Raw genomic sequence first — 27,707 nt, 5'->3', positions numbered from 1 at the left:
CGTTTACTTTCTACCCATCTGTGTCTTTACATTGAAGTGTTTCTTATAGGCAGCATATAGTGAGGGTCTTTTTAATTTATTCTGATAAGCTCTGCTTTTTAACTAAATGCTTAGGCCATTAACATTTAATATAATTATTGATATGGTTGGATTTAGGTTTAATATTTTATGTATTTGTTTAAATTTCATTTTTAAAAATTATTCTGTTCCTCCTTTATGGCCTCCTTTTGTATTATTTAGGTATTTTTAGTATTCTATTTTTATTTAAATATCTTTTTGATTATATTTCTTTGTAGTATTATTATTTTTTTAGTGGTTGCTCTAAGGATTACAGCATATATATTTAATCTTTCATAGTCTTTTTTGAATTAATATTGCATTTAACATAATATTACACTTAACATCAAATTTAGAAACCTTGCAACCAAATAAATCCCTTTTCTCTTCTCCCAACTTTTTTGTATTCATTTTTTATCACATTGACACATATTGAAAAACTCAGCAATGTCTTTGTTTTTGCTTTAATCATCGTATGGATTTTAAAGAACTTAAGAGGAAAAGCAGTCTTTTATATGCACCCAGATATCTACCATTTCCCTTGCTCTTCCTTCCTTCCTGAAGATCCCTGTTTCCCTCTGTAAATTTCACAGCAGCCTGATGACATGCCTTTAGCATTTGTTGTGGAGCAGATCTACTAGCTGTGTGTTCTCTTGGTTTTCCTTTTCTTGATTTTCCTTCATTTGAGAATCTTGGTAATTCACTTTCCTTCCTGGGGGATGTGTTTGTTTGATGTTGTGTGCTGGATTGATAGTAATTTTCTTTCCGTAGAGGCATACCTCATTTTATTGTGCTTTGTAGATATTGTATTTTTTACACATTGAAGGTTTGTGGCAACCCTCCATCGAGCACGTCCATCGGTGCCATTTTTCCAGCAGCATTTGCCTGCTTTGTGTCTGTGTCACATTTTAGTGATTCTTGCAATATTTCAAACTTTTTCATTATTGTTATTATATTTGTTATGGTGATATATGTTCAGTGATCTTTGATGTTACTACTGTGACTTGCTGCAGGCTCAGATGATGCTTAGCTTTTTTTTTAATAGCAGTAAAGCACTTTTAATTAAGGTGTGTACATTGTTTTATGTAGGCATAATGCTGTTGCACACTTAGGCTACAGGATGGTGCAAACATAGCTTTCATAAGCACTGAGAAATCAGAAACTTCATATGATTCACTTCATTTTGGTATTTGCTTTATTGTGGTGGTCTGAACCACAGTATCTCCAAGGTGTGTCTATACTTTAAAGATGTGCTCTCTGCCGATGGGAAATCTATAATCATTTGTTACCATTTTCTTGTATGTATTGTGTCATTTTCCTTAAGATGCTTCGATATTTTTTCCTTATCTTTGGTTTTCAGTAGTTTTGTTTTGATGTCTCTAGGTGTGGTTTTCTTTGTGATGATCGTGTGATTCATCGATCTCTTGAATCTATAAATTTATCTTTTTCACCAAATTTGGGAAATTTTCAGCCATTATTTTTACAAATATTTTTTCTGCTTCAGTCCCTTTCTCTTGTTCATCTTGGCCTCCAATTAGACATAGACCTTTTGTTATTGTCCCACAGTTTCTTGGGGCTTTTTTCCTTTAAGTCTTTCATTCTGTGTGTTCTTTAGAATAGATCATTAAAAAAAATATATTTATTTATTTTTGGCTGTGTCGGGTCTTAGTTGTGGCATGTGAGATCTTTTGTTGAGATGTGAGGGCTCTTCATTGTGGTGCGCAAGCTTCTCTCTAGTTGTGGCGTGCAGGCTCCGGAGCGTGTGGGCTCTGTAGTTGCAGCACACAGGCTCTCTAGTTGTGGCATGGGGGATCTTAGTTCCCCAGCCAGGGATTGAACCCGTGTCCCCTGCATTGGAAGGCGGATTCTTAACTACTGGACCACCAGGGAAGTCCCAGCATAGATCATTTCTACTGTTCTGTATTTATCTTTAAATTCCCTAATTCCTTTGTCATTTCTATTCTGTCACTGAGCCCATCAGTGAATTTCCTATTTCAGATATTTTATTTTCCTGTTCTAGAATTCATTCCTTTAAAAAAAACAGTTTCCACTTCTCTGGGAAGAATTCTTTTCTTTTGCTCATTTCCTTTACCTCATGGAACACAGTTATAAGAACTGTTTTAAAGTCTTTGGTAATTTCAACGTTTGGATCATCTTGGAACTAGCACCCATGTATTGTCTTTTCTCTGAAGACTTGGAGAATTTTTACCGATCTGTTTGTATGTTGAGTGATTTTGGATTGCATCCCGGACATGAAATGGAATCCTCTGGAGGATGTTGCTGTTTTCGTTTCAGCGTGTAATGAACCTGTTCAGATTCGGACTGTAACTTCTGCCTTGCATTCTTTGGAGATCTCAGTTCAGATGACTAAGTCTTTTCTGTGCTAGTTTGGGTCTGTTCCCCACACGTACCCTTAGGCTGAAACATATGTGAGTCCATCCACAGAATTAGAGGGTTTACTTCCTCATGCTCTCCCCTCTGGGATTCCAGCTACATTCTCTCCGTCATGCAGGGGCTTCTTTTCCTGACTCCTTAGGCAGAAAGTTTCCATTGAAGGTTTAGCTGCCTGGCTGGGACTAACGTATTCTAGGCTGGGGCATTCCCTCAGGGCACAGGTGTACCAGGAAGCCCCAATTGTTTGGGTAGTTTCTCCAGGTTTTAAATCCCCTTCATAAGCTGCCTTATTTTGTTTACTTTTCAGCATCCTCGGGTAGCTGTCTTTTTGTATTGAATATTTTGTCCAAATTTTTTAGTTGTAATTAACAAGAAGGATGGGCTGTAGTGGGCTTATATAAACTGTCACAGTCAAAAACCAGAACTCTAGTTGGTTAATTTTTAATAGCTGCTTGGTGAGGGTCAGAGATGTGGGTTTGACTCCAGCCTCTGCAGTTTACAGTCTGCCACTTTAATAGGAACTCCAGTTTCTTCATTTGGCAAAAAAATATTGGAATGTAAGAACTTGCTCTGCCCAGCCCCAGGGCTGTGTGGATCAGATGAGAGAATGGCTGTGAAGTGCTCTGGAAATGGAAAAGTTGTATTCAGGTGGTTGATACCCCTGCTGTGTGTGTGCATGTGTGTGCCTGAGTGTGTGTGCACGTGTGTGTGTGGTGTGTACCATTTATGCCCGGCCATCTCCATGGCAGTGACGTCAGCACTGGCTCTCTCTCTTCAGGCTCTTCCTGGACCTCACTACTACACATGGGGAGACCATGGCGGGATCATCATGGCCATCGCCCAAGGCATGGAAACCAACGAGCTGAAGTAAGTGTCTCTGGTGAAGCTTTTTAACATCACACTGTTCTCCCAGAAATTTAACTCTGTGATTATAAGTGGATTTATCTCTGTAGCACTAGGTTATTGACAGCACAATTTGTGCCTTGGGAAATTACTTAAATTTTTCTTGTTTATTAAGTGGGAATGATAATCTGCCCTTCCTATCTCAGAGAGGAACAAATGAAATAATTTTACTGATTTGAAAAAGCACAGCTCTATATAAATATAAAGTAATAATGACTAAAAAATTAACTAGAGGCTCTTCAACTTGTCTTTCTTTGCTTTGTGTGTGACACACAGAGTTACTCATAGAATGAGTCATAATAATAATAAATAATAATGATACATGAGTAGTAATTTCAGAATACATATTACTTGATAGCCAAGTGACTTTTACTGTGATACCTTTGGTTTTGGGGTTCTTGCAAATAGACCTGGAAAGGACATTTGGGGTTAATGGCTTCATCTTCTAGATGAGAAAACTGAGGCTCAGAAACGTAAAGTAACTTACCCAAGATCCTCCCCTTTGTTAATAACAGACAAGACGAGCACTCAGGGCTTTAAATTACGTTCTGTGCTCTTTGCAGTATATTCCTCTGAAAAGCAAAAATGTCAAGAGTTAGTAACCTCTGCTTTCTTGAGTCTGATTTTATCAGAACCAATTCTTTCATTACTTTAGTCTGAGTTAGGACAGAAGTTAATTTTGTTAACATTCGGTCGGGACAGACTATCTCTCATTTCTCCTTGTTTTTGGGCTGAACCCATGAGACAGATTGCTAAAGGAGCGGGAGAGAGCTCCTATAATCATCTTGTTTAATGCAAGGGAGAAAGCTTTCTTTCCTTGGCTCCTTTTAGAAACAGGGTCAGCAGCAAGAGAGAGAGGTGGGTGGTTTGAAAAAAGAACTCTTAGCTCGTTTCCCCTGTGGTTAATTGGACATGTGCTGAGTGACCTGGCCTCCAAGAAGCAGAGAGAAGCAAAGTCCCGGTGTTCTGCGCTCCGCCTGGCTGGTCTCTGGTCTGTGCAGCTCTGGTCAGCAGCTGCTTTAGAGCCAGGAGTCAGAAGAAGTCCTGTTTGTACGCAACACACTGTGTCCCCATTCAGATTGACGTTTGCTCAAATGAGGACAGTCACGGTATATGCTTCCCACATTCGTGTCATTTATTTATCCATTAATTTATTAATTCCCATCTCACACATTTCGCGAGCTCTGATGGTGCCTGGTGATGTGTATCTAAAGAGACATAGGATGTTTTCCTTCACTCGCAAGGATTCCATCCTCTAGTGGTGAGATAACACAAGGACACAACGCGATGTTCGGGCCGCTCCTTGAGAAGTACGGCAGGAGACGTAGTTTGGCTCCCTAGGAATACATTTCATTCTGTGTGTGGCAGTCAAACTGCAGAGACAGTTCCTGATTTTCCCTGTTTAACTCTCCTCCAGATTACATTTGCATTCCAAGCTGGCTTCTCTGGAGTAGTTAATGTGATTCTGGTCCTCTTACACCATCTGTCGGTGCATATGTGCTCGGGGAACGCAGCGTCATTGCTAGCTAGCTGCAGGAAAACATGATCAGGAAAATAGACCCGCTGCCAGAAAATCACAGTGCCCTCGGCACATGTTGAGCCATGGTTTTGGGGGGGTAGACTTTAAGGATATGGACCCTCTAGCATCCCTCTCTTTGCACAGGTCACGTGGAGGTGTCTGTAGGTATGGTTCAAATAAAACATTTGCAAATATGAGAATATGTTCAGGCCTCCTATTGACAGGTGCGTGTGTCCCAGATATCAGGCTGAGCTTGGCCAAAATCTGTGTAGTGTAGCCACCTGGCATTTGTATGTTGCTCACAGAGTTGTTTTGTTTTTTTCTTGCTTCTCCTGCTGCTCTGCTTTTGACCTGTGTGCTATCAGCTTCATCAGAAGAGAAGCAGGAAATAAATATTGTAATTAGTTCAGATCCTTAAACCCCATGAGTGAAGGCTGCTTCTGACTCACCTGGATTTCTATTGCTGGTCTAGGACTTCAGACACGTCTAAGTCTGGTCTCCCCAGCCATGGCCACGGCCCCCTCCTTTGAGTCTCATAGTGTTTATTGGCGGCTGTCTCGTTGATTTGGCATTCATCGCATGCTGCCTCCTTTTGTTAGTTACCTTTTCATTATATGCCTGGTTTCCTCAACTCATTAACAAGGTCTTTGTAGACAAGGATTTCTATTCTATGCAGGCTAGCAGGCACTTAGTAAATATTTGATTGTTCAAATAAATAGGTCCTGCACACTTAGTCTTCCAAGATTGCTTATTTTTTTCCTGGTTTATAAGACTGGAAAGGGTGGGGTAGCATGGCAATCGCAGTCCCTGGGGGTGGGGGTACTTCCGTTATTCTCTGTTGTAAATGACAGTCCCTGGAGCTCAAATGTGAGTAGGGGTCCCCGGATGTATGCAGTCTGGTGAGAACGTGACTGTCAAGAGTTCAGGTCCACGCTGGATGGAAATGGAACATATTTCTGTTAAGCATCATTTCAGGTCAATTACACAAACATTTGTTGAATATCTACAAGGAGCCAGATGTTGTTCTAGGAACCGAGGATGCGGAGGTGAATGAGGCATCCTTTGGGAGCTATCCAGCCCCACTGTGGCTCTGAGATGTTTCTGAGCCAGCTGGAGGGAGAGGCTGGGGGAAGAGCTTTCGACCCAAAGCTTATCCAGCCTTAGGGAGGAAGCCGTAACAACAGTAACCCTAGTGAGAGGTTTAGTGGGGACAGAGGGTGGAACATTGCTTAACGTAAGAGTTAAGTTTGGGGGTGTTTTTTTTTTTGGTTGATCTTTTTTTAAAAAATTAATTTATTTATTTAGGCTGCATTGGGTCTTCGTTGCTGCGTGCAGGCTTTCTCTAGTTGTGGCGAGCAGGGGCTATTCTTAGTTGTAGATTGCAGAGCACGGGCTCTACGTGCACGGGCTTCAATAGTTGTGGCTCACGGGCTTCGTTGCTCTGTGGCATGTGGGATCTTCCTGGACCAGGGCTCGAACCCCTGTCCCCTGCATTGGCAGGTGGATTCTCAACCACTGCGCCACCAGGGAAGTCCCTGGTTGTTCTTTTAAATAATTTATGTCTTTCTCTCTCTGTTTAGCATAGTTAACTAAGAGTTGATGATTACTTGTTTCAGCTTCTGCCTTGATTCTCCACTGAGGCTGTTTTCTTTGTTGTTGTTAATTGAAATTGAGAGTAAGAAGTGGAACGCTTTGTTTTGCTCCTGTTTTCTACATGTGTGAAATGAATAAACAAGAACCTCTTCTGGGAGTCACTTACCCCTTCGTTCAGCATGCTGTCACTGTGAACCTGCTCAGGGGTTGCAGGTCGTTCTTGTGTAGAATCCATGTTTTTCAGAGAAGGGGCTGTTGTGTTTTTGCACTCTGACCAAAAATGGACCCAAACCCAAGCTTGTCGTCTTGATAGTGAGGGATGAGATCAGTTTCCGTTTCTTCCTGGTGGTTTGCCTGTCAGCATAATGATATTGGTAGTTACCAATAATACCTTGGACTTTCCCCAAAGCATCTTTCCTCATAGGAGATTTCAGATTTCAGAAGCCCTGAAAAGCCACTGCAAAGACTACACCCAGCAGAGCAGCTGTCTTTTCTGGACCTGAGTTCTGGAAGCAGCTTCACAGTTCTGGAATGTGGGAGATGGCGGTTAACCTGTCCTTGTGGTTGCGGAACCTCCTCTCCTAGTAACTTACCTGGATGGTTGCAGAGAGCGCCAGCCCCGCCCCCACTTCATTCTCACCCCCATGTGGTGTCTTTGGCACTGTGAGTTATAGAGGAACAGGTATTCTTATCAACCTTTAACTGCTGAGAAACTGAGAGATGGGGTTAGAAAAAAAAAAGAAAATACAATGCAGTTCATTTAATTTCCTTTAACAAAAAAGCATTAATTAATGCCCCTCTGTTTGCCAGGGGCAGAAAAGTGAGTAAGAGGTCTTATTCCTGATGAACGGCAGCCCTAGTAGAAGACGCTCGCAAAATCAGGTCATTTAAATATAGTAGGTATGTTACTGAACCAAACTTCGGTCCACTTGCCCATCTACGGACACTGGGTTGTGGTGAAGGAAAGTGCAGCATTTATTCTAAGGCATCGTCAAGGAGTCTGGGACAGCTAGTGCTCAAAAAGCCCGAACTCCCTGATGGGTTTTATTTAGCAAAGCATTTTTTTTTTTTTTTTTGCGGTACGCGGGCCTCTCACTGTTGTGGCCTCTCCCATTGCGGAGCACAGGCTCCGGATGCGCAGGCTCAGCGGCCATGGCTCACGGGCCCAGCTGCTCCGCGGCATGTGGGATCTTCCTGGACCGGGTCACGAACCCATGTCCCCTGCATCGGCAGGTGGACTCTCAACCACTGCACCACAGGGAAGCCCAGCAAAGCATTTTTAAAGGCCAGGTGAGGGAGGGGCGTCGCAGGGTATGTGGTCAGCCCTGCACAGTTCTCTGATTGGTTGATGATGAGGTAACAGGATGGTGCCACAGGGGTTAACATGATCAATCCTTAGGCTCCAGTAGGCTACGTGCTCATGGTCATCAAGTAGTTAACGTCTTCCATTTGGTGGTGGTTTTAGCATCTGTAAAACAACACAGGAAATATGCATGGTATACTGTTATCTAGGTATGTCAGAGAGGAACTATAGCAGAGAACCTAGGGGAGGGGTCTGTTCCATAGGGTTCTGCTCCGTTACAGGTATAAGATAGAGGTGAGCACAGGGTGCAGGGCGGCCACAGGAGGGCCAGTAATGCTATCTGGGAGACAGGAGAAGGCTTCTGGGAGGAGAGGAAACTTGAGCTGAGACTTCAAGGGTAAAAAGCAATGTTGGATTGCCACCCCAGGTTTAGAAAGAGCTTGTGCAGAGACCAGCATGAATCAGAGTGCAAGGTGCAGCTCTTTAGTATTGACAGAATGTACATCTCGGGGTGTGTGTGAGGAATGAGGCTTGCAGTAGCTCTGTGGTCAGGGGCCAGGTCACCTGAGGACCTTACACGCCGCACCAGAGACATTAGACTTTGCTTTTGAAATGATAGAGTCCCTCTGAGGGTTTAAAAATAGGGGAATGACATGGCTAGTGTAGAAAGATGGCTCTGGCAAGTTGAGCAGCATGAATCTAAAAGGACCAAGACTGGAGGTGAGAGATGCTGCTTAGGTGGGGACCAAGCATTTTGAGGACTATGTGTTCAGGACCTGCTTTTTGACTAGACGGTGTCAGGGGGGATGGGGGGGTGACAGGGCAAGATGATCATATCACTCATAGAAAAGCAGAGGAAAAGGTATTGGCCTGAAGGGCCATAGGATGAGTGCAGATGTGGACAAGTTGAACTGAAGTGGCTGTGGTGTGTCCACGGGGAGATCCCCAGCAGGGATCTGGACATATTACATCATCTGGTTCTGTCTTCCACTGCCCGTTGCAGGAATTTTCTCTCTGTCATCTGTGAACGATGATCACCCAAGTCTTTGCTTGAATAACTCTAGTGATGGGGACTTTGCCAAATCAAAAGGAGCTTCCATGTCACTTTGGACAATTTGTTGTTCATCTGTTCGTGCACTAAGTATTTATTCATCCGTTCCTTTATGAATGAAAGTTCTCAGGTCAGAGGAGCCCAAATTCTCCTCACTCCCGTTGCTATGCAGCGGGCTCAGCTTCCAGGAGATACATCCAACAGATACTTTCTCTTCTGCCTGAAAGCCTTTCAGATGCACGAGGACCTCTCCCTGTCCTCTTCAGAGCATCTCCTCTTCCATGGCAAACAGCCCCCGTTCCTTCCCTCCTGTGCTGTAGGATCCTGAATCTACACCCTCTATTTTCTCCTTTGGGCCCTCCGCACAATGTCAGAGGTTTAAGATGAGGAGCCCAGATCTGTCCTCAGCGGCCTGAAACATGCGTCACATTGGCGTTGATACCAGCATGATCCTAGACACTCAATTTCTTTTAATAAAAACCCTAAGACAGTTTTTCTTTGCCCTATATCATTACCCTATTCTGAAATCAAGAGTTACCCTGAGAAAAGGAAACGGGATTCATTTATTGTGACTTGTGTGTGAAACAATTTGAGCTCCCAGCTCCAACTTCCTTCGTGTCTAAGTGCTCTCCAATCAACTGTTTCATACTCCATTCTTGAAACAACTTTTTCTTCTTAAGGGAAATAAAACTACTTTTTCTCATCTAGTCTTGAGATCTTTATCTGTTCTCGTGGTTCTTTTAGAGATTATTAAAAGGAGCTCTGCAATTATACCTTTAAATCTTTCAGTTCCCTAGAGTGTGCTTTATTTTGCATTCATTTTCCTTTAACTTCCGTCTTTTTTTTCTGCTTTGTCCAGTTTGAAGATCATTCTCTTTAATAAAGACAAAATCAAAATAGAAATTGACTAACTACTGCTGCCTCATTTTCTGTCTTTCCTATTTATACCATTAACCATCAGACGGATGAGCCTATTCCATTTCTAATTTTTTTTTTATAATAGTGTTTATTTATTTTTACTTGTTGACAGTTTGCTTTATTTATTTATTTATGGCTGTGTTGGGTCTTCGTTTCTGTACAAGGACTTTCTCTAGTTGTGGCAAGCGGGGGCCACTCTTCATCGCGGTGCGCAGGCCTCTCACTATCACCGCCACTCTTACTGCGGAGCACAGGCTCCAGACGCGCAGGCTCAGTAATTGTGGCTCACGGGCCCAGTTGCTCCGCGGCATGTGGGATCTTCCCAGACCAGGGCTCGAACCCGTGTCTCCTGCATTGGCAGGCAGATTCTCAACCACTGCGCCACCAGCGAAGCCCTCCATTTCTGATTCTTTATAGGACTTGCTGGGTAACCAACCCACGTCTCACTGCTCACTAACCTCCCAATTATTTTGGTCATTTGAAGCATAATCCTTGACTTATTTTGAGTTTGCGTTGTTTGGCCACTGTTTCTACAGATTACTAGCTGTAAGAATGACAGCTAGTATTAATTAGCAGATTGCTACTGCTCTTTAAGTTTTTGCCCTTGGTTAATATGACTCTTTTCTCATCTTGAATATGTTTTTTTTTTAAACGTCTGAGCTCATCAAGGACCTTTCTCTCCAGCCACACATTTGTGTTTTAAATTGAGTGTCTACCACTGCTTCACTTATTTAGTGTATCTTTGGTTATATTATGTTACTATTGTATTATAGTCCCATCTTCTTGAGAGCTTTGGCCATGAGATTAGGTCTATACTTCCGTTTGAACGTTTTAAATTCTCCGTTCCTAAGGGCTGGGGCCCTACGTCCTCTTTCACGACTATTAGGCGTATAAAGATGGCTTGGTTTGTTTTCTTGCAAGGTTCTTGTCACTTTCACTTCACCAGCACAAGTTCTCCTCTGGAGGTCAGAATTTGGTCCAGAACAGATGTTCCCTTAACTTTTGCAGTTGATAATGTGACTACCACGTCTCCAAAATTTTGAAAAAAGCACTGTTTTTTAAATGCCCAGTTTATTCTTAGGTTCAGGGCTGTACTCGGCCATGCACCTGCTTTTTAGTCTCATTAATGTGTTATGGTCAGAGTCTGCTGGGAACTTCTCGAGAAATGGGATGATTCATTTCCTGAGGTTATCTCACGTTCGAGGAGCTGTTAAGCAGAATTACCTAGGCAATGTGCAAATAGGCAGACTTCCGGCCTTATCACACGGATAGCTCCCATCATGTCTGGTTAATAGGCTGACTCTGCTGGTTCAGTTTGCTTTAAAGATGGCACTAAGCCATTCGCTCATCACCCTGCTACAAGAAAGAGAATCAATGAGTTACCTTATCCTCGTACCTGCTTCAGAGATAGCTTAAACCAAAAGCATATCAGCCAGAAGAGAATTTCTCCTCTTAGGAAGATCTGTGGAGGAGATTGCTCAGTCCCCATTGCCCTGTAGCCCCACCACTAGGTTTAACCCATAACACTTCTTGCAGAAGTACCAATTTTCGTAATCTCAAGACAAGAGGAGGTGTTTGGATTGAATGATGTTGTAACAAGAACTACATCAAGTATTAAGATCCTGAGTGAGTAAAACTAATATCTCAAAAACATGGGAAAAGTGAAAGAAAAGTTTTGTATATAATTTGGATTTGAGAGACCCAGTAGCTCTGTGACCCTCATGAACCCCCTCTTAATTGAGTGGTTTCTCATGGTGAGCATCTCACCAGCTTACTGGGTGATGAAGCAAATACCGGGCACACTTTCCTCTCCTTCTCCTCTTCGATACAAAAGATAATTTGAAATCAGTACAGTTACTTCAGTGCTGCTTTTTTTTTTTTTCCCTCAAGGGCTTGCTCTCTCGTTCTGATGTAGTCTGTCTTGGAGACTTTTCTCAGGACACACTTTCCTCCAACTTCTTAATTTTTAAGACTATGGGAAAAGTTGGAAAAATTGTATAAAAATGACTCATGTGACCTTCCCCTACAGCTCCCTTAATCACCAATTGTTAACATTTTGTCCGTTTGCTCTGCTTTTGCCATCTATCCTGTCTGTCATCTTTCTATCCATCCATCCGTCCAGCCATCTATCTGTGCAGCCACCCTGTTTTTTGGGAATCATTTGAAAGAAAGTTGCAGCTCTTGGGCCCCTTTATAGCTAAATACTTAAACATACACATATCTCCAGGAAGTCAGCGTATTTTCCTGCACAATCAGAATGCCATTATCACACCCAAGAAAATGATCATGAACTCAGTATTACTTATAGACTATTATATTTTCTCAGTTGTCCTTTACTATTTGTAGCTGTTGGGTTTTTTTTCCTAATCCAGGATTCAGTCCATGTTTACATATCGCATTTGGTTATTATACCTCTTTAGTCTCTTTCAATCTATAACAAGCCCTCTGCCTCTTGTTGGTTGGTTGGTTGGTTTTTCATGGCCTTGATGTTTTGAAGAATCCAGACCAGTTGTCATGTAGAAAGTTCCACATTCTGAATTTGTCCAGTCGCATGGAATAGTAGTGCCTAGATGATGTGGTATCCTCAGTGCTTTGTCCAGGAGGTACACGATGTCAGGTTGAACCACTGTGAGTGATGCTAAGTTTGTTGAGGGTTGAACCTCAGATTGTCCGCTGTAAATTACATTTCCCCCTTTGCAGTGAGTGTGAGTTGATATCTTTAGACCGTGTGAACACTCTGGTCCTCTTGTCTGACTCGGTTGTTACAGTGGGGGGGTTATAGTACAGTCACTTTTCTCATTCTGTCATTGTTTTCAACATTTATTAGGTAGCACTGTAGTATAATAAAAAAAAATTCCCTCCTCCCTTTCTCTTCCTGTTTGGTATCATTTAGAGACCCATGGCCTCTTTTCATTCAGTGTATTATCTGTTACCATCATTTCTCTTTGTTAAGTTCATATTTTCCCAGACTGGCCAGTTGGAGCCCCATCAAGGTGGCTCCCATGTCCTTTCGGGTCATCGGCATCCGTCCGTGAGCACTTCCCCCCTTTCTGGCACAACCTTAAACTTGCCCGGCTTTAGCCCAGTATCAGCCACTTCTCCAAGGAGCCCTGGTTCCTCTTACAGATGAATGTTATCTGGAAACCAAGCTCTCGCCCCGGAGACTTTAACCGCAAGGATCCTTTTACTTGCATTTGGGCAGGTACAGCACCAACGAAGGGGAGACCTGGAAAACATTCATCTTCTCCGAGAAGCCGGTGTTTGTGTACGGGCTCCTCACGGAGCCCGGCGAGAAGAGCACTGTCTTCACCATCTTTGGCTCCAACAAAGAGAACATCCACAGCTGGCTGATCCTCCAGGTCAATGCCACGGCTGCCTTGGGTAAGCTGCTGCCTCCTCGGCCCTTTGCACAGAAATACCTATTGAAAGCATCAGCTTAGATACTGTGCCCTGGGAAGAGTTTGTGATCCATTGAAGAAGACGGGCACATATGCAGTAAGTGAATGAGAGATTCAGAGGCAGTTGCTCGGGCAGTTGTTCATAGGGCCACATGTTGTCTTTTGTATTCTCATTTCCTGTGCGGTCACGGGCACAGGGGAGGTTTACGTATGTGTGTGCTGAACATGTGAATGAATGAATGCTTGGAAAACATACTTCCAAATTAGCAGTTCCAGTTTGGCAAATTCAGTGGGTAACTACTACTAGTGATGCAGGGTCCTCTCAGAGCTGCCTGGGGTCTCATCACCATCTGCTCGCCCAGACGCAGGACCTGTAAATAAGCGAGCAGGGAGAGTGAACTTCTTTATCGTACTTCTTCCTTCCTCACCCCCGTGTAACCCTGCCCTCGGCAACTTCTCTGCTTCGGCTGACATTATTCCAGCTGCCTGGAATGCCCCTTGGGTTCAGTTTCCACTCGTTGAAATCCTTCTCATGGATCAGGATCCAATGCACTTGACTGCTACTCCCAACCAAGAGATCTCTCCCCTCTTCTCTGTGTCCCTAGCGTACGTGTACTCATCACACCTTGATTTACAAATTTGTGTCTGTCCCTCTGGGTGTGTCCTCTCCCATCAACTAGATCATAGGTCTTTAGACGCAAGAACCTGCCCTGTGCATAGTCATATTCTACCCACTGGACGGCCTGATAACCTTATTGTCAGTAAGGGTTTAATAAATGCTTGCTGATCGGAATGGTGTTGAGTTGACAGTAGTTCATCAGTTTCAGGCAGCATTTAATCTCACCAAAGACACACATATGAAAAAGACGTCAACTACCAGTATAGACATTGGTGTACTTTGGAATTCCTGTAGAAACCACTCTACTTAAATTTCGAGTGGATGTGGGTAGATGGAATGACGGTCCAGGTTGTCTGACCAGTTCTCAGCCTCCTTTCATGAAGATCCCATACCTTCCGAGCAGTGACAGTGAATTCTCTTGCTCGTGGGCCATGCTACCAGATGCGTCCACGCTGCCTCGGGAGGCAGGCAGGGGACAGTACTCCTGAGGGGTACCATCTCTCAGGGATTCAGCCTCTACCTAACTCCCTGGAGATGAACGCCTCTGGGCACCTGTTTCTAAGGAAACTGCAGAATCTGCGGAAATCTTTCCGAAGTGTAGACAGTGAGCACCAAAGAAGCTTGCTTCTTCCCATCTTTCTCAGATGCACGTCCGTGTTTCAGGGGACACCAAGGGGCTGCTGCCCGGCCTCAGAGCCGGCTGATTAGAGGGACGGGCTGGCTCCGGGGGCCTGCACACCCGCTGGGCAGTAACGGGAGGTACGGGAAGTGGGTGGCTGGGCTGCGGGGCGGGCAGGACAGGAAACCCTGTGTGTGTCTGCCTGTAATGCTGTATTTCCTCCTCCTTAGGGGTTCCCTGCACAGAGAACGACTACAAGCTGTGGTCCCCGTCTGATGAGCGGGGCAGCGAGTGTCTGCTAGGGCACAAGACGGTTTTCAAACGCAGGATCCCCCACGCCACGTGTTTTAACGGAGAAGACTTCGACCGGCCGGTGGTCCTGTCCAACTGCTCCTGTACCCGACAGGACTATGAATGGTGGGTTCTACATCCATGCCAGGGACTGAGTTCTATTCTGGTCACTCACCGGTGTGGGAAACAGACTAGGACATGGTCCCTTCCCCTGAAGAAAGGGAGGGAATCATAGGAAACAAATATTTATTAAGCATCTCTTATGAGCCCGGAACCTTGCTAGGCACTGTTTATGCAGGTTATTCCATTTAGTTGTTACAGCCGTGTGATGTGGTGGAGGTGTGACACCCAGGCAAGTTGCGGTGGTTTATGCAGGAATAGGTCACTCTGGGATTTGTTTCTACGAGGGCAGCCCAAGAAAGGAACGTGCTGAAGGTTCGATTGTAGATAACTCCTTTTTTGTTAGGAGCCCTATTCCAGAGGGAATTTGTTTCTTTATCTGAAACGAAGGGGGGTTAGTGTTTTTTATATATATATATATATATATATATATATATATATATATTTGTATATTCATGGGTCCTTGAGTAAAATATCCAAGACGCTGCTTGACATTGTGGAAGAAATGACGTGCACACAAATCATTGTAACAGGAGACGGGAAGATGCAGGTACCTTGGAGGAGGAACGGGTGCTTTTGCTGGGATTATTGATAGGAAAGAGGAGACTGGGATTTGCTGCTGGGGAATCAGGAAATCTCTGGAGGCAACACTGTTTGAGATGGGCTTTAAGGAGGAAGCATCAGGGTACGTGACTGGAGCGTTCTGGGAAGACGCAGCAGCAGCGTGAAGGTGTGGAAACAGGAAAGTGTAGTTGGTGGTTTAGTTTGGATGTCTTGTTGGATGTATGACTGGGGGTCAGTGAGTGGAGATGAGGCTGAAAAGAGAGAGACTACGGTGGGGTGGAGACTTGGGCGTGGACCATATTCTGTAAGCAGGAGGATGTCTTTGGAGGCTTTTGAGGAGAGTTGATGACCAGAACAGAGCTTAGCTTTAGGAAGATGATGCTAGCAGTAGAGACATAGGGTCTCAGAGCCCGTAGACGATCCCCCAAGTCTGTGATCCAGCATGAAATCATTCCAGGTTTGCAGGGCTCTCGGTAGAGCGCGGGTACTGATCGTAAGCACATAACTCATTTTTCAGTGGTTGCCGAAGCATAAAGAAACCAAAGGTTGCTTTGGGAAGCCACACTTATCTTGACTAAAGCCAGAAACCTTGGATGTGTTCTAGTCCAGAGGTGGGAACAGGGCCACAGAGTAAACGTTTTAGGCTTTGCAGGCCATGTGGTCTCCGTTGCAGCTACTCAGCTCTGCCTGTGTATTGAGATTGCCGCCTAGATGAATGGGCGTGGCCGTGACCCGATAAAGCTTTATTTACAAAACAGCCAACCAGATTCAGGCAGTTCCGGTCCTAGACCAGTGCTTCGGAAACTTGAAGGTGCATGTGAATCATCTTGGATCTCATTAAAATGCAAGTCCTGACTTGGTTGTCCTGGGGCCCTGCCGTCGCCCAGGCTCCAGGTGACCCCGAGGCTGCTTCTCTGCAGAGCTACCCTCAGAGCAGCAGGGCTTTAGACAGCCAAAGACGAGCATCCTCTCCGAAAGCCGTGTGGTCCTAAGATAACGACGTAGACGCTTTCATGGCAGAAGCACAGAGCTGTTCAATGTTCCCAGTGATGTCCGCTCAGTGCCCCTCTGCTGCCTTCTGCCCTCCCTTAGAGAACCCTAAATGGTAATGCCAGTCGGAGGGATTTTGCTGGTCTGAGGTATCCCTGCCGACTGGATTGAGACTTTGGGGACCCTGATCATGGAAAAGATTACGAGCCCTCTCTCTTCCCTCTTTTATCCCCATTAAATACTTGAAAATAAGACAAAATGAAGAATATGTGAGAAAATCTGACAAATCTTGATAATTTTTTTTGATGAACACTATTATGCTTTTTCTCTAAAATCATCATTGTTTTTCTCTAAAATCCCCCCAAAACAGCAATAGCAACAACCAAAAGCAAAAGCCAGGTGCCTGGCCCCCATGAGTCCACCACACCCACTCAGCTAAAAGCCACTGGAGGCTGAGACCAGGAAACAGCCTGCCCCGCCCCTCTTGGGCTTTGGGCCAGATGGGATTGTGGGGTGATGACCATGCAAACGGTGAAGGGTGTGTTTCAGGGCATCCTGTGGTTCCCCTGTTTGCTGTAGCTTCTAGAAAGGAACCAGCCTGACTGCATGGCTCTTGGAAAGGTTTGGTGGCACTGACCTGTGGCAGTGGGGAGGGCAGGGTCTGGACATGGACATGAAGAGAGGAAGTGAGAATCGGCGAGCTCCCAGTGTCTGTCCATTGGTCCTGCTCCTGAGGGACAGCTGTACTTACTTCCAACAGTCCTTTCGGGCCTCCCTGGGAAGCACAGTTACTAGCCTGTATGTTCCCTGATTTCAGGAGTAGTTTCTTTTACATCTTTATATTCCCCCAGGTTGCCAATAAGAGTGGTTTTCAAACTCTTGACTGCAACTCCTAGTAAGCAGTGTATTTTATAGTGTGATCCTGTACCTACACATATTTGTGTATGTAGACACGTACACACATCTATGTAAACAGAAGTTTTATGAGGTAAGATTCACTTTCAAGTGCGATGAATTTTGCAGTTTCTTTGTGAGGGGGGGAGGAAGCAGGTCTGGACCCTCCAATATGCTTTCACAGCCCACTAGGTCATGACCCATAGTTTGAAAAAATTGCCCAAGCAGAGTACTTTGCCATTGGAGCAATGAATGCTCTGCTTAGTCCCCCAAAAGGTTTAAAGCAGCCATTCCGTAGAAATTTACCGGATTTAATGAATGGAACGTGTTTGGTACAGTAATAAAACTGCTCCCTTCTGAAAAATGCTCTACAGGGTGCTAAATGTGGACTGTCATGTAATATGTACACGAACCACTTTGCCCTGTACCTGTTGATACTTTTCCTGCAGTAGGTGTTATACTTGATAGAGTAAATGAAGGCTTTTGGGTAAAGCACATCGACATGGAAAGTCCCGTTGGATCACGAGTTTATGGTTTGGGCCAGACCTTGGCAAGTACAGCTACCTCGTTTTAGAGCCGTCCACTCACGCAGACAAGGGCAGGGCCAAGACTAGACCTGGGACCCCTGCTTCCTACCCCAGGGCTCTGCCTGGCTAGCTGGCCAGTGTGGAAGAGATGTGGTCCCCAAATTGCAGAAGGTCTGGGTCCCGAAGTGCACTAGGAGGCCCCCACGGTGATTTTAGGGAGAAGGTGGACATGCTCTTAAATAACACTGAATCCTTAGTTTAGAAAAAAGACGGTTCCTTTAAATTTCTCTTTTAATCCTTCCAGTCACGTCAAGGAGAAAGTCTCGCTGGGTGCTAGTAATTCTTCACATTTGCCAATTGCTTTTAACAAAGAGAGGGCAGGCCCAGAGTCTCTGGACAGGGAACTGGGTCCAGCTAAAAAAAGTCAGTATTATTTTGTCTTTGGCATCATGATCTGTCTCGTTTCTGTCTATTTATGGCATATGATAATGGTTTTCCAATTACGGCTCTGTTATAAAGTTTCTTCTGAAAATGCATTAGTGTAAAATAGTGAGTATTCGTTAAAGGGACATGTTGAGTAACTTACAATACAGGTGGTGGGCAGTAGGGTGGATGTCGCAAGGGAGGGTCCCAAAATACCTGAAGTGTGTCAACCAGCGGCCTTACCGAGCCCCAATTGCCTTTTCAGTGACTTTGGCTTCAAGATGAGTGAAGATTTGTTATTAGAGGTTTGTGTTCCGGATCCTGAGTTTTCTGGGAAGTCGCACTCCCCTCCCGTGCCTTGTCCTGTGGGTTCTGCTTACAGGAGAACCAGAGGGTACGTCTCACAGAGGTTGCCATGTCTGGGGCACGGCGGGTCTGCACTTGGTATGGAGACCGCAGAGGACCACCTGGGTTCCTTTCATACTCTAAATGCCAGAATTCCAAGGTAGCAGGTTTCAGGTAGCTTGGGGAATTTTTAAAACGGTGATGTTTGCAAACTCGTCTCCCCACCCTAGCCCCCCGTGGAAAAAAATGCAAGTCTGTAAGCGTCTCTGCAACTCCAGTTGTTTCTTAAGTCATAAACTTCAGCCAGTGCACGTCTTCAGAGCATTGTGTTGAAGAGATACAGTTGACGCTTGAACAATACACATTTGAAATGCATATAAGGTCCACTTACATGTGGAGTTTCTTCAGTAAATATAATACCTGTATTTTCACTGTACTTTTAAGTTAAGGTGGGGGAAAGTTTGTGTTCGATGAGAGATCACAGTACGTAGAATCAAAAGAACTAGGGTTCTAATCCTGATTCTACTCAGACTATTTGAGTTCCTGCCTTTGGGTGAGTCATTTATGAATTCCTTTGATTTTGAGGTGGAGGTAGCAGTACTAGTGGTGGGGGGTTGGTCAGTGCCCCTAACCCTGGAGCTGTTCAAGGGTCAACGGTATATGTGGAACTCTCGCCTGGGACAGTGCTCCAAATTGTCTGTGCTGCCTCATTTATTTACAGGCAGAAGCAATTCAGAATGATTCAATTCCTTCTTCTTGCTGTATAGGAAGATGAATAGATAAGCTGTATTGTCCATGGATGGGTAGATGTTCCTTTATGACTATTCTTTGATGTTTCTGACCTCTTACTCTTGGTGGGGGTGACAGCTATCGGAAGATTTCTGGGGACACCTGCAGTGGAGGAGATGTTGAAGTACGCCTGGAAGGAGAGCTGGTGCCGTGTCCTTTGGCAGGTGAGACGTGGTTTCTTCCCTTTGTCTTGTCGAGACATTGTTGAAGCATTCCCGTGATCTCACCTGGCTCTTCAAACTTCCTGGAGAGAAAGGATGGGTATCTCAGAGCTCCCGTTTCCCCCTAAGCATGGTATCCAAACAACATTTATTTATAACCTTATGTTTTTATAGGAATGGAAGACATTTTCGGAGGGAAATCCCTTTTGTTCGTTGAAAAATATTTATTTGGCATCTGTTGTATTCTAGGCATGGGGGGCCGAGGGCACCCTTAGGCCTTCTGTGTGTTCCGTGATCCGTTTGTTTGTCATAGAAAGAGACTCATGGCTTTCTGGGAAATAGCTAAGTGATCTATCTTAATTTTTATAACAATAATTATGACTAATATTTTAACGGAATTTTACACATTTTAATGTACTTTTCCATGCGTTATCAGTTTAGTCCTTAAAACTACCCAGTGAAGCAGATATTATTATTAGCTCCATTTTTTTTTTTTTTTAATATGAGGAAGTGTGTTCAGAGGAGAGAGTTAAACAATTTATTTGAGGTCACACGTCTGGTGAGTGACAGAGCTAGAATTCAGACTCTAAGCCTCATGCTCTTGCTTGGCCATCACTCAAGTGGCACATGAGCGTCATTCCCATTCTTTGAGGTGATCACGTGCGTGCTCATTGGGGGAAACTTTTGCAGCAAGTGCACGTGCTATAAAGGTATAATGTGTTCCAAACATTTCAAGTTGATTTGGTGGTGATAGCAGATGTGGAGGTATTTGTAATATAGACGTGAAATTATGATACCTTAACAAAGAGCTAATCTCTTAGCATCTTTCCTTTCTTTGCTCCGTTTCTAGTCTTTTTCATGTAGGGCTTCTCTTCCCTCTGAGCCCTCCCTCCTGCTCACGCCTCTCGGGGAAGGTGCGTGACTGGAGCTGGCTCCACTGGTGGTGGTGGCGTCTGATGGAACAGACATCAGCGCCAAAGGAAGCCTGAGCAAACAGCCTCGCCCTCCGCAGGCAGGGAAGAGCAGCCCTCTCCTTCGCTCACTGCTCGCCAGTTTGCCCTGGTGTTTTTCATGCTAAGCTCATTAGTCCCTTAATTTAATCTTTCATCATTACTGAGTAATTAACATCCCTCACTGTGGAGACTTAAAAAGAACATGGCTTCCGCAGATTCCCACAAATGAGCAGATAATATTCAAACAGTCCCCTCACGAGAGCTGTTATTGATGAGGGCTTGGGTGAGCAGGGTTTGAGTGATCGCTCTTAAGGGGCTGGAGTAGGTACTTTGGTAATAAATATTTCTGAAGGTAATTCAGCGAGGGGCAAAACAGTTTGTTTAAAACTGTCTAAACTGGTAGGAAAGCTATTTTCTCTTCTGATAGGAGAAGATAGAATAGGGAAGGAAGTGGAAAAATCTCATTTGTAGTGTAGGCCACCTCCTAAATGTGTTTTTTTTTTTTGTAAAGCATGGAATAGAAAGCAGGGATGTACCAAGAAAGGAAAAGATGGTTTTATAGGACTAATGTGGAACCGTCATATGTTTGCAAAGATGAGGTAATCTGGTCGTCTGGAAGGATTTTTAAAAGTGAAGTAATTTTTCTTCCTTTGAGATTAGGGTAATAATGCACATCTCTAGGCTGGGCTCATGTATGGCTGGGATTTACCGAGAGTTCTAGTTCTTTTCTAAGTTAAGAATTGCACACAAAATTCTGTCTGTTCCTCTACACCCAATCCTAAGGCAGGTGTTTCAGGACTCAGACTCTACTCAAAAGGCACTAGTTGGTTAGAAGGAAAAAAAAAAAAACCCAAAGCAACAGAATGAGGTTTCTAGATGGTAGAGAGATGTGGGGTGAAGGGCTTGCTGCTGTGAATGTGTCTCCGCATCTCCACGTGGCAGCTGCCATGAGAATCCTTGATTCCAATGTCATTTACAAGCTCGGCACTTTTCATCTTGACTATTCCGTCCCCTGGGAATTACACTGGGAAGGTTTTCTTGCAAACCAAAGGGAGGGGTTTGTTATCATGTGGTGGTGGCTTAGATACTTTTGAAGTGAAGTAATACTGAAGGAAAAGAAGGCAAATTTACCTTTGGTAAAAAATAGTAGGTAGATTTACATTTTGGGGGTGCATTATCTATATTGAAGCCTTTATAAAGCAGAGGTGGCTAGGACATGTTAACTCGTTGAATGAATGGGATGAGAGAGAGCAAACAACCACAGTCACCGTGCAGGCATGCAGCAGAGGGATCCAGATTTGCAACTTGGTCCCAGATGTAACATATTGTCACAACGGATGCCTCAGGTAGGGATGCAGGTGTGTTGCTCATCTCCATTCCCTTGGAAGAATCTGGATGTTTTCCAGGCTGTTCCCTAAGTGGAAGAGACAGAGCACCAGCTCTTCCCGTTCCTAGTTGTCTGACGTTAAGTCAGTCTCGTAAGCACCCTGGGCTTCTATTTCTATGTCTTGAAAAATGGCACCATCGGTGTTACACCATTGGGTGTTAAAACATAGACTCTGGATCCAGACCCTCCGAGTTCAAGTCTTGGTTCTGCCCCTTACTAGTTGTGTGACCTTGAGTGGGTTACTTAACCTCTTTGCTCTCAGTTTTCTCATTTGTAAAATCAAGTTAATAGTAGTTCTTCCTTTATACAGTTGTTACTGGGATCAGACAATGCCTGGTACATAGTATGTATGTTGTGTAAGTATTTAAGTAGAGATAGAATCTTTGTGATGATTGTGCTGTAAAACGTTTTGTAGGTGGCCAAGGATGTATTATTGCTTTGAAAATATAGTAGGGTGATATAATTGCTCTGTGTCATTGTGAACAATATTGAATGGGTGGGTAAATAGATTAGGAAACTTAGCTGTAAGTCTTCAGCGACTTGGGGTCTTTAGTCAACAAGATTACGATGCCACGTGATGCAGTCCTGTGACAAGGAGGAACGTGCTGATTGGTGTAATTATTTTGTCAAGTGTGACCAAAACTTTTGGGCCGAGCTCTGAAGAATAGCTATTGGAGTATGACTACCGGAGGGAATCTAGATTTTTAAAAAATGTAGCAGTAGACACTTTGCAGAGGAAACAGAGATTCACGGGAGTTTAAGAAACTTGCCCAAGGCAGAAATGTGATTCCTTTACCCACCTTCTAAGTCTGGATTCCTACGTTCTCACTTGACCCACGCCATGTGCAGTGGCTCTGAGGTTTATGGGTGAGAAACAAGAGGGTCAGACGTGCGAGGACCCGTTCAGCATCCCCAGGTCCAGCCCCCTGTCGTCTTTGTGTGTCTGTGCAGAGGAGAACGAGTTCATCCTGTACGCCATGCGCAAGTCCATCCACCGCTACGACTTGACCTCCGGAGCCACCGAGCAGTTGCCTCTCACCGGGCTGCGGGCAGCGGTGGCCCTGGACTTCGACTATGACCGCAACTGCTTGTATTGGTCCGACCTGGCCTTGGACATCATCCAGGTGCGTCCACTCTGGGTCTGCTCGTGGGGGCTGTGCCTCGTGACTGCCCAGTCCTGGTAAGCTTCTTGCAGAGTGGCCCGAGGAGATGGGTATTGGAGGTTTTTAAGTTGTAACTCCTCTCAGGGCCAACGGAGGACACTTTTCAGTTTTCTGTTTTAGTATGTTCTTTCCCTACCTACCTCTGTCCTTGTAGGAAGGACAGAGGGAGCCGCCAGTCTGTGGTACTGCTTCTAAGTGAGGTCTCCCTTTACCTGCTGGAAAGCGTTTAGGATTCGGTGTGTAGCACTATTAGTCCCTCCCTATCGTACGCACTGCCTCGTTAGCGTCCTTCCTTCCAAGCCGTGATATAGTAACACTTGACTTCTCCATAGTTCACGTAATTATCCATTTCAGCTATTCTGAGCACGGTCAAGAACCAGGAAGTAAGCTGTGAAGGTCGCCATGCAGGCCAGATAGATGGCCATACACTCAGACCCATGCATTTTAAAGGAGAGCTATTTGATATTTATTCATTGCTTATTTGATCCTTTTAGAAAAGCAATTCCAGCAAGTTGTATCTGGACTTCCAACCCAACAGAAATTTTACAGGGCCCGGGTATCCGAAGGGTTTGGTGGGGAGGTGGCAGTGACTACTGCCCGTTACTGTCCCAGCGATAGCACCTGATGGCTAGGAGCCTCCCGAGGGAGGAAAGACTTTTTATAAAAAGCAGACACAGGATTTAAAAAATAACAGCAGTCTGGTTTCGTTTATTTTAAAAGCAGACAGACTTATGCATTTTGGTCATCTCCACCTCATTATTGTGATACAGCACAGCTCAGTGACCGGTGTTCATGATGATAATGCAAGGTGATATAAAAGATTCAGTTCTGTTTAGTTATTCTGCTTCAAACAGGAAGCCATAATCCATTTTAGAAATGCTTTTATCAAAAACCAGCTTCATGCATCTGGAACACTTACGAATATAAAACATCTCCGCCCTCCCCCTTCAAGCCAATTGAATAAGTGGGTTCCCATCGAAGGGGCTGATTTGGCTGGAGATCATTTGAACATTTCACACCGTTTCTTCTTTCTTTCTTTCTCATCAGCGCCTCTGTTTGAACGGGAGTGCAGGGCAAGAGGTGATCATCAGTTCTGGCCTGGAGACAGTGGAAGCCTTGGCTTTTGAACCCCTCAGCCAGTTACTTTACTGGGTGGATTCTGGCTTCAAAAAGATTGAGGTATGTCCTTAATTATGCAGGCAGGGGAGCCCCTGGGCTGGGAGCCAGATTTGACACAGAAGCAGGAGCCAGTGTGTCTCATTCCTCTGGAGATTCCCTGAGAAATGCAGAGAATGGAGGTCCCGTGTGCGAACAGGGGGCCTGAATCTGTTAAACAGAGATTTCATTAAGATACCTGAATACTTACATTTGGGCTAGCAGAAGCACAGAGTAGTAACAGCAATGATGATAATGATACCGTCGCGTTCTTACAATACCGTAACAGCCACACTCGAGTATTATGCTGTCAATTAGCATAATGAAGATAATATCGTGATTATTATCATAATATCATTGTTATTAATGATGAGATACCCTGTTGGAACCACTTTGCATGAATCATTTGATTCACTTCTCACAGCCACCCTGTAAGGTAGGTGCTCTCGTATCCTCACTTCACCGGTCTGCACCTGAGCTCCGCAGGGCACTGGGAGGGTAAGAAGTCATGGTCTCCTAGGCATATGCTCAACCCCTGCATGTTCCTGCTGAGGCAGTGGGGCGCTGCCTCCACACCTCTTTATGCTGATTTCACTGGGGAGACATGACTTGTGGTTTACTGGAAGGCACAGTAGAAGCAGAGAGACCCAGAGAGTTGGGGGAAGTTACATGACAAAAGCCACAAACTCGAGAGACAGACCTGGGTTCAGTCTTTTTTTTTTGCGGTACGCGGGCCTCTCACAGTTGTGGCCTCTCCCATTGCGGAGCACAGGCTCCGGATGCGCAGGCTCAGCGGCCATGGCTCACGGGCCCAGCCGCTCCGCGGCATGTGGGATCTTCCCGGACCGGGGCACGAACCCGCATCCTCTGCATCGGCAGGCGGACTCTCAACCACTGCACCACCAGGGAAGCCCTGGGTTCAGTCTTTATTCTAGTAGCTAAGTGACTCGGGCAAGTTTCTCATCCCCTCTAAGCTTCAGTTTCTTCATCTGTAAGGTGAGGATTCCTTTATCCACTCAGTCATTTGACAAGTGCTGTTTTCGGGCACACTTCGTGCCAGGTATGGTTTTAGGTCATGATGATACAGCAGGAGGCAAGACACACAGGTCCCTGTACTGAGAGAGATTAGGTTTTAGTGGAGCAAGCAAAATAATGAAGAAATAAGTCCATCCGTCCTATCGGTGCCACGTGCTGCAAAGAACATCAAATGGGGCAATGTGACTGTGTGACTGGGGAGAGGAAGTGTCTTTGAAAGAGGTCAGCCTCCCTGAAGTTGTAGGAGCCTGTGTGGAGGAGAGAATGTGGAGAGAGCAGTCTGTGGAGGCTCTTCAACGGCAAGGCGGTGACGTTGAGAATTTGTTTTGTGGACAAAGCAGAGCCATGGGTGGCTTTGGAGCAGCGGAGGCGGGTGGAGTTAGTAAACACACAGTGAGCACTTACTTCGTGCAGGTCATCAAGCCCCCAGAACTGGGGGCACAGGTGGCGCTGGCTCCGCTGTCAGACTGTGTGAGAATTGTCAGCTGAGCCAGAGGAGGGAAGAACTCATTCTGGCTGGAGGTCAGGGCAGATTTCCAGATCAGTCTGTAGGGGAATCAGGCGGCCATAAAGGGACCCATCTGTAGGAGGGAGCCAAGTAGGAAACTTTGCAACGTTTAAGGAGCTCAGACCCATCTTGGCCTTTTCCCCTCCTTTGTCAGGTGGGGAATCCAGATGGCGACTTCCGACTCACGATTGTCAATTCCTCTGTGCTTGACCGGCCCAGGGCTCTGGTCCTCGTGCCCCAAGACGGGTAAGTGTGGTCCCAAAGGAAATCTGTGTGTGTCCAATGCTGTAACAGACAGATTCTCATGGAAAGGCAAACTGCTGGACAGAAACTCGTTTCTAATGATTGTGGTTGAAATAATCTATGACCTGCAGGTCTTGGAACCATGACTTAGACATCCTGGGCAGCTAACTCCATCCCCTTTCCATTAGCAAGCATCAGAATCTCTGTAGGCACCCAGATGTCTCACAGCTGTGGGATGTTTCTCTAACAAAAGGTAGTATTAAAAGTCTCTCTGGACATAGTCACGCCCACATAGTTGGATATTGTAGGGAGTCTTTATCTTGAGTTTAACGTGTGATACACACATTTAACCCCTTGCTTCTTTTCTCTGCCCCCCAGCTTGTGTTTTCTTACCAGCAATTTGTATGCACTTGGGAAATGCAGAGGTGCTTTTTATTAATTTATTATTAACTTAAGGAAACAGAGCTAAAAGGGAAATTCTGGATGAGGCTTTGTAGCATTTATGATTGAGAATTAGATCGAATTTTAAAAGAAAATTCTGAAAATAAGATACTCATTTGATTAAAAATATTAAAAGAGAGTAGAAGTTTATGAAATGAAAAATATTTGTTTCCTCCATTCTCTTAACTCTTCACCCTCACATTTCCTAGGGGTAATCATTGTTAACAGTTTCTTGGTTAAGAGTTATCATTCAGAGTTTATTTTTACCCGTGTACACGTGTATGCCCTTTAAACACAGACACACAGACACACACAGACACACACACACACGCGTATCAGAAAGGATTATAGGATATTTACTATTCTGCATGTTTTAAAAATATTTAATATGGTTTGAAGATTGTTTTATGTGAGCACATGTAGATCTTTAGACATCATAATATTCTTTTGTGTGTACCGTAATGTATCACTTTATAGGTTAACATTTCTGTGTGTATACACGTATATACACCTAAATATATATGTGTATACACACCTATGTATATTTTTTTGGCTAGTATGAACAATGCTGTGGTGAACATCTTTGTACATTGTCTTTGCATAACTTGATTGTACCATAGATAAATTCCAATAAAAGAATTTGTGGGTCAAGTAGTTAAGTGGCTTTACCTATTAGAATTAGAGATTATAATAACAGTGCTGAACTAACCGGCTGAATGCTTGTCTCTTCGGAGCAGTTTTTGAGCTCCCATTTCCCCAGTTCTGATGGGATGTGTGCTCTTCCCCGGTTTTGGCCAGGGTGATGTTCTGGACCGACTGGGGGGACCTGAGGCCTGGCATTTACCGGAGCAACATGGATGGTTCGGCTGCCTATCGTCTTGTGTCGGAGGACGTGAAGTGGCCCAATGGCATCACCGTGGATGAGCGGTGGATCTACTGGACGGATGCCTACCTGGACTGCATCGAGCGGATCACCTTCAGCGGCCAGCAGCGCTCCGTCATCCTGGACAACCTCCCACACCCCTACGCCATTGCTGTCTTTAAGGTGGGGCCTCACCTGCTCCAGCATTGGGCAACCTGTCAGTGTCTGTGAGGAGCAGACTGAAGTGCAGAGCCTGCTGTCACCGGGTTTTTGCAGAGATGCTTATCTAACCTAGAAACTCAGCTCATTTCTGAATTGGAGGCAGTTTCTTTCTGCCCATAGGGGGGGATGCCAGACAGAGCTGCCAGGGATCCAGGATGCTCACTGTTCACCTTTCAAAAGTTTGAGCTTGCATCCCATGAAAAGTCCTGGCTTGCCTTTCAGTATCGGTGGCCTCATTTTGGCTCTGTGTCTTTTTTTTT

At 44.8% G+C, this 27,707-nt stretch overlaps 1 protein-coding gene across 1 annotated transcript in view; it reads left to right on the top strand.

Moving 5' to 3' along the window:
• The window catches only part of SORL1 (sortilin related receptor 1), a 160,010-nt gene that overhangs the window by 65,530 nt on the left and 66,773 nt on the right, over nt 1-27,707 (top strand). Inside the window, exons 12-20 of the mRNA XM_060017766.1 lie at nt 3,230-3,318; nt 12,941-13,119; nt 14,605-14,791; nt 18,449-18,577; nt 19,396-19,481; nt 22,770-22,942; nt 24,029-24,160; nt 25,834-25,925; nt 27,162-27,408. Of these exons, the coding sequence (XP_059873749.1) occupies nt 3,230-3,318; nt 12,941-13,119; nt 14,605-14,791; nt 18,449-18,577; nt 19,396-19,481; nt 22,770-22,942; nt 24,029-24,160; nt 25,834-25,925; nt 27,162-27,408 (1,314 nt within the window). The remainder of the gene's footprint in view (nt 1-3,229; nt 3,319-12,940; nt 13,120-14,604; nt 14,792-18,448; nt 18,578-19,395; nt 19,482-22,769; nt 22,943-24,028; nt 24,161-25,833; nt 25,926-27,161; nt 27,409-27,707) is intronic.

Source organism: Delphinus delphis, chromosome 8 (genome assembly GCF_949987515.2).
Source record: "Delphinus delphis chromosome 8, mDelDel1.2, whole genome shotgun sequence".
In the NCBI taxonomy this organism is placed as follows: domain Eukaryota; kingdom Metazoa; phylum Chordata; class Mammalia; order Artiodactyla; family Delphinidae; genus Delphinus; species Delphinus delphis.
The sequence above is the reverse complement of the archived record's forward strand: the minus strand, read 5'-3'. Positions and strand labels throughout refer to the sequence as shown.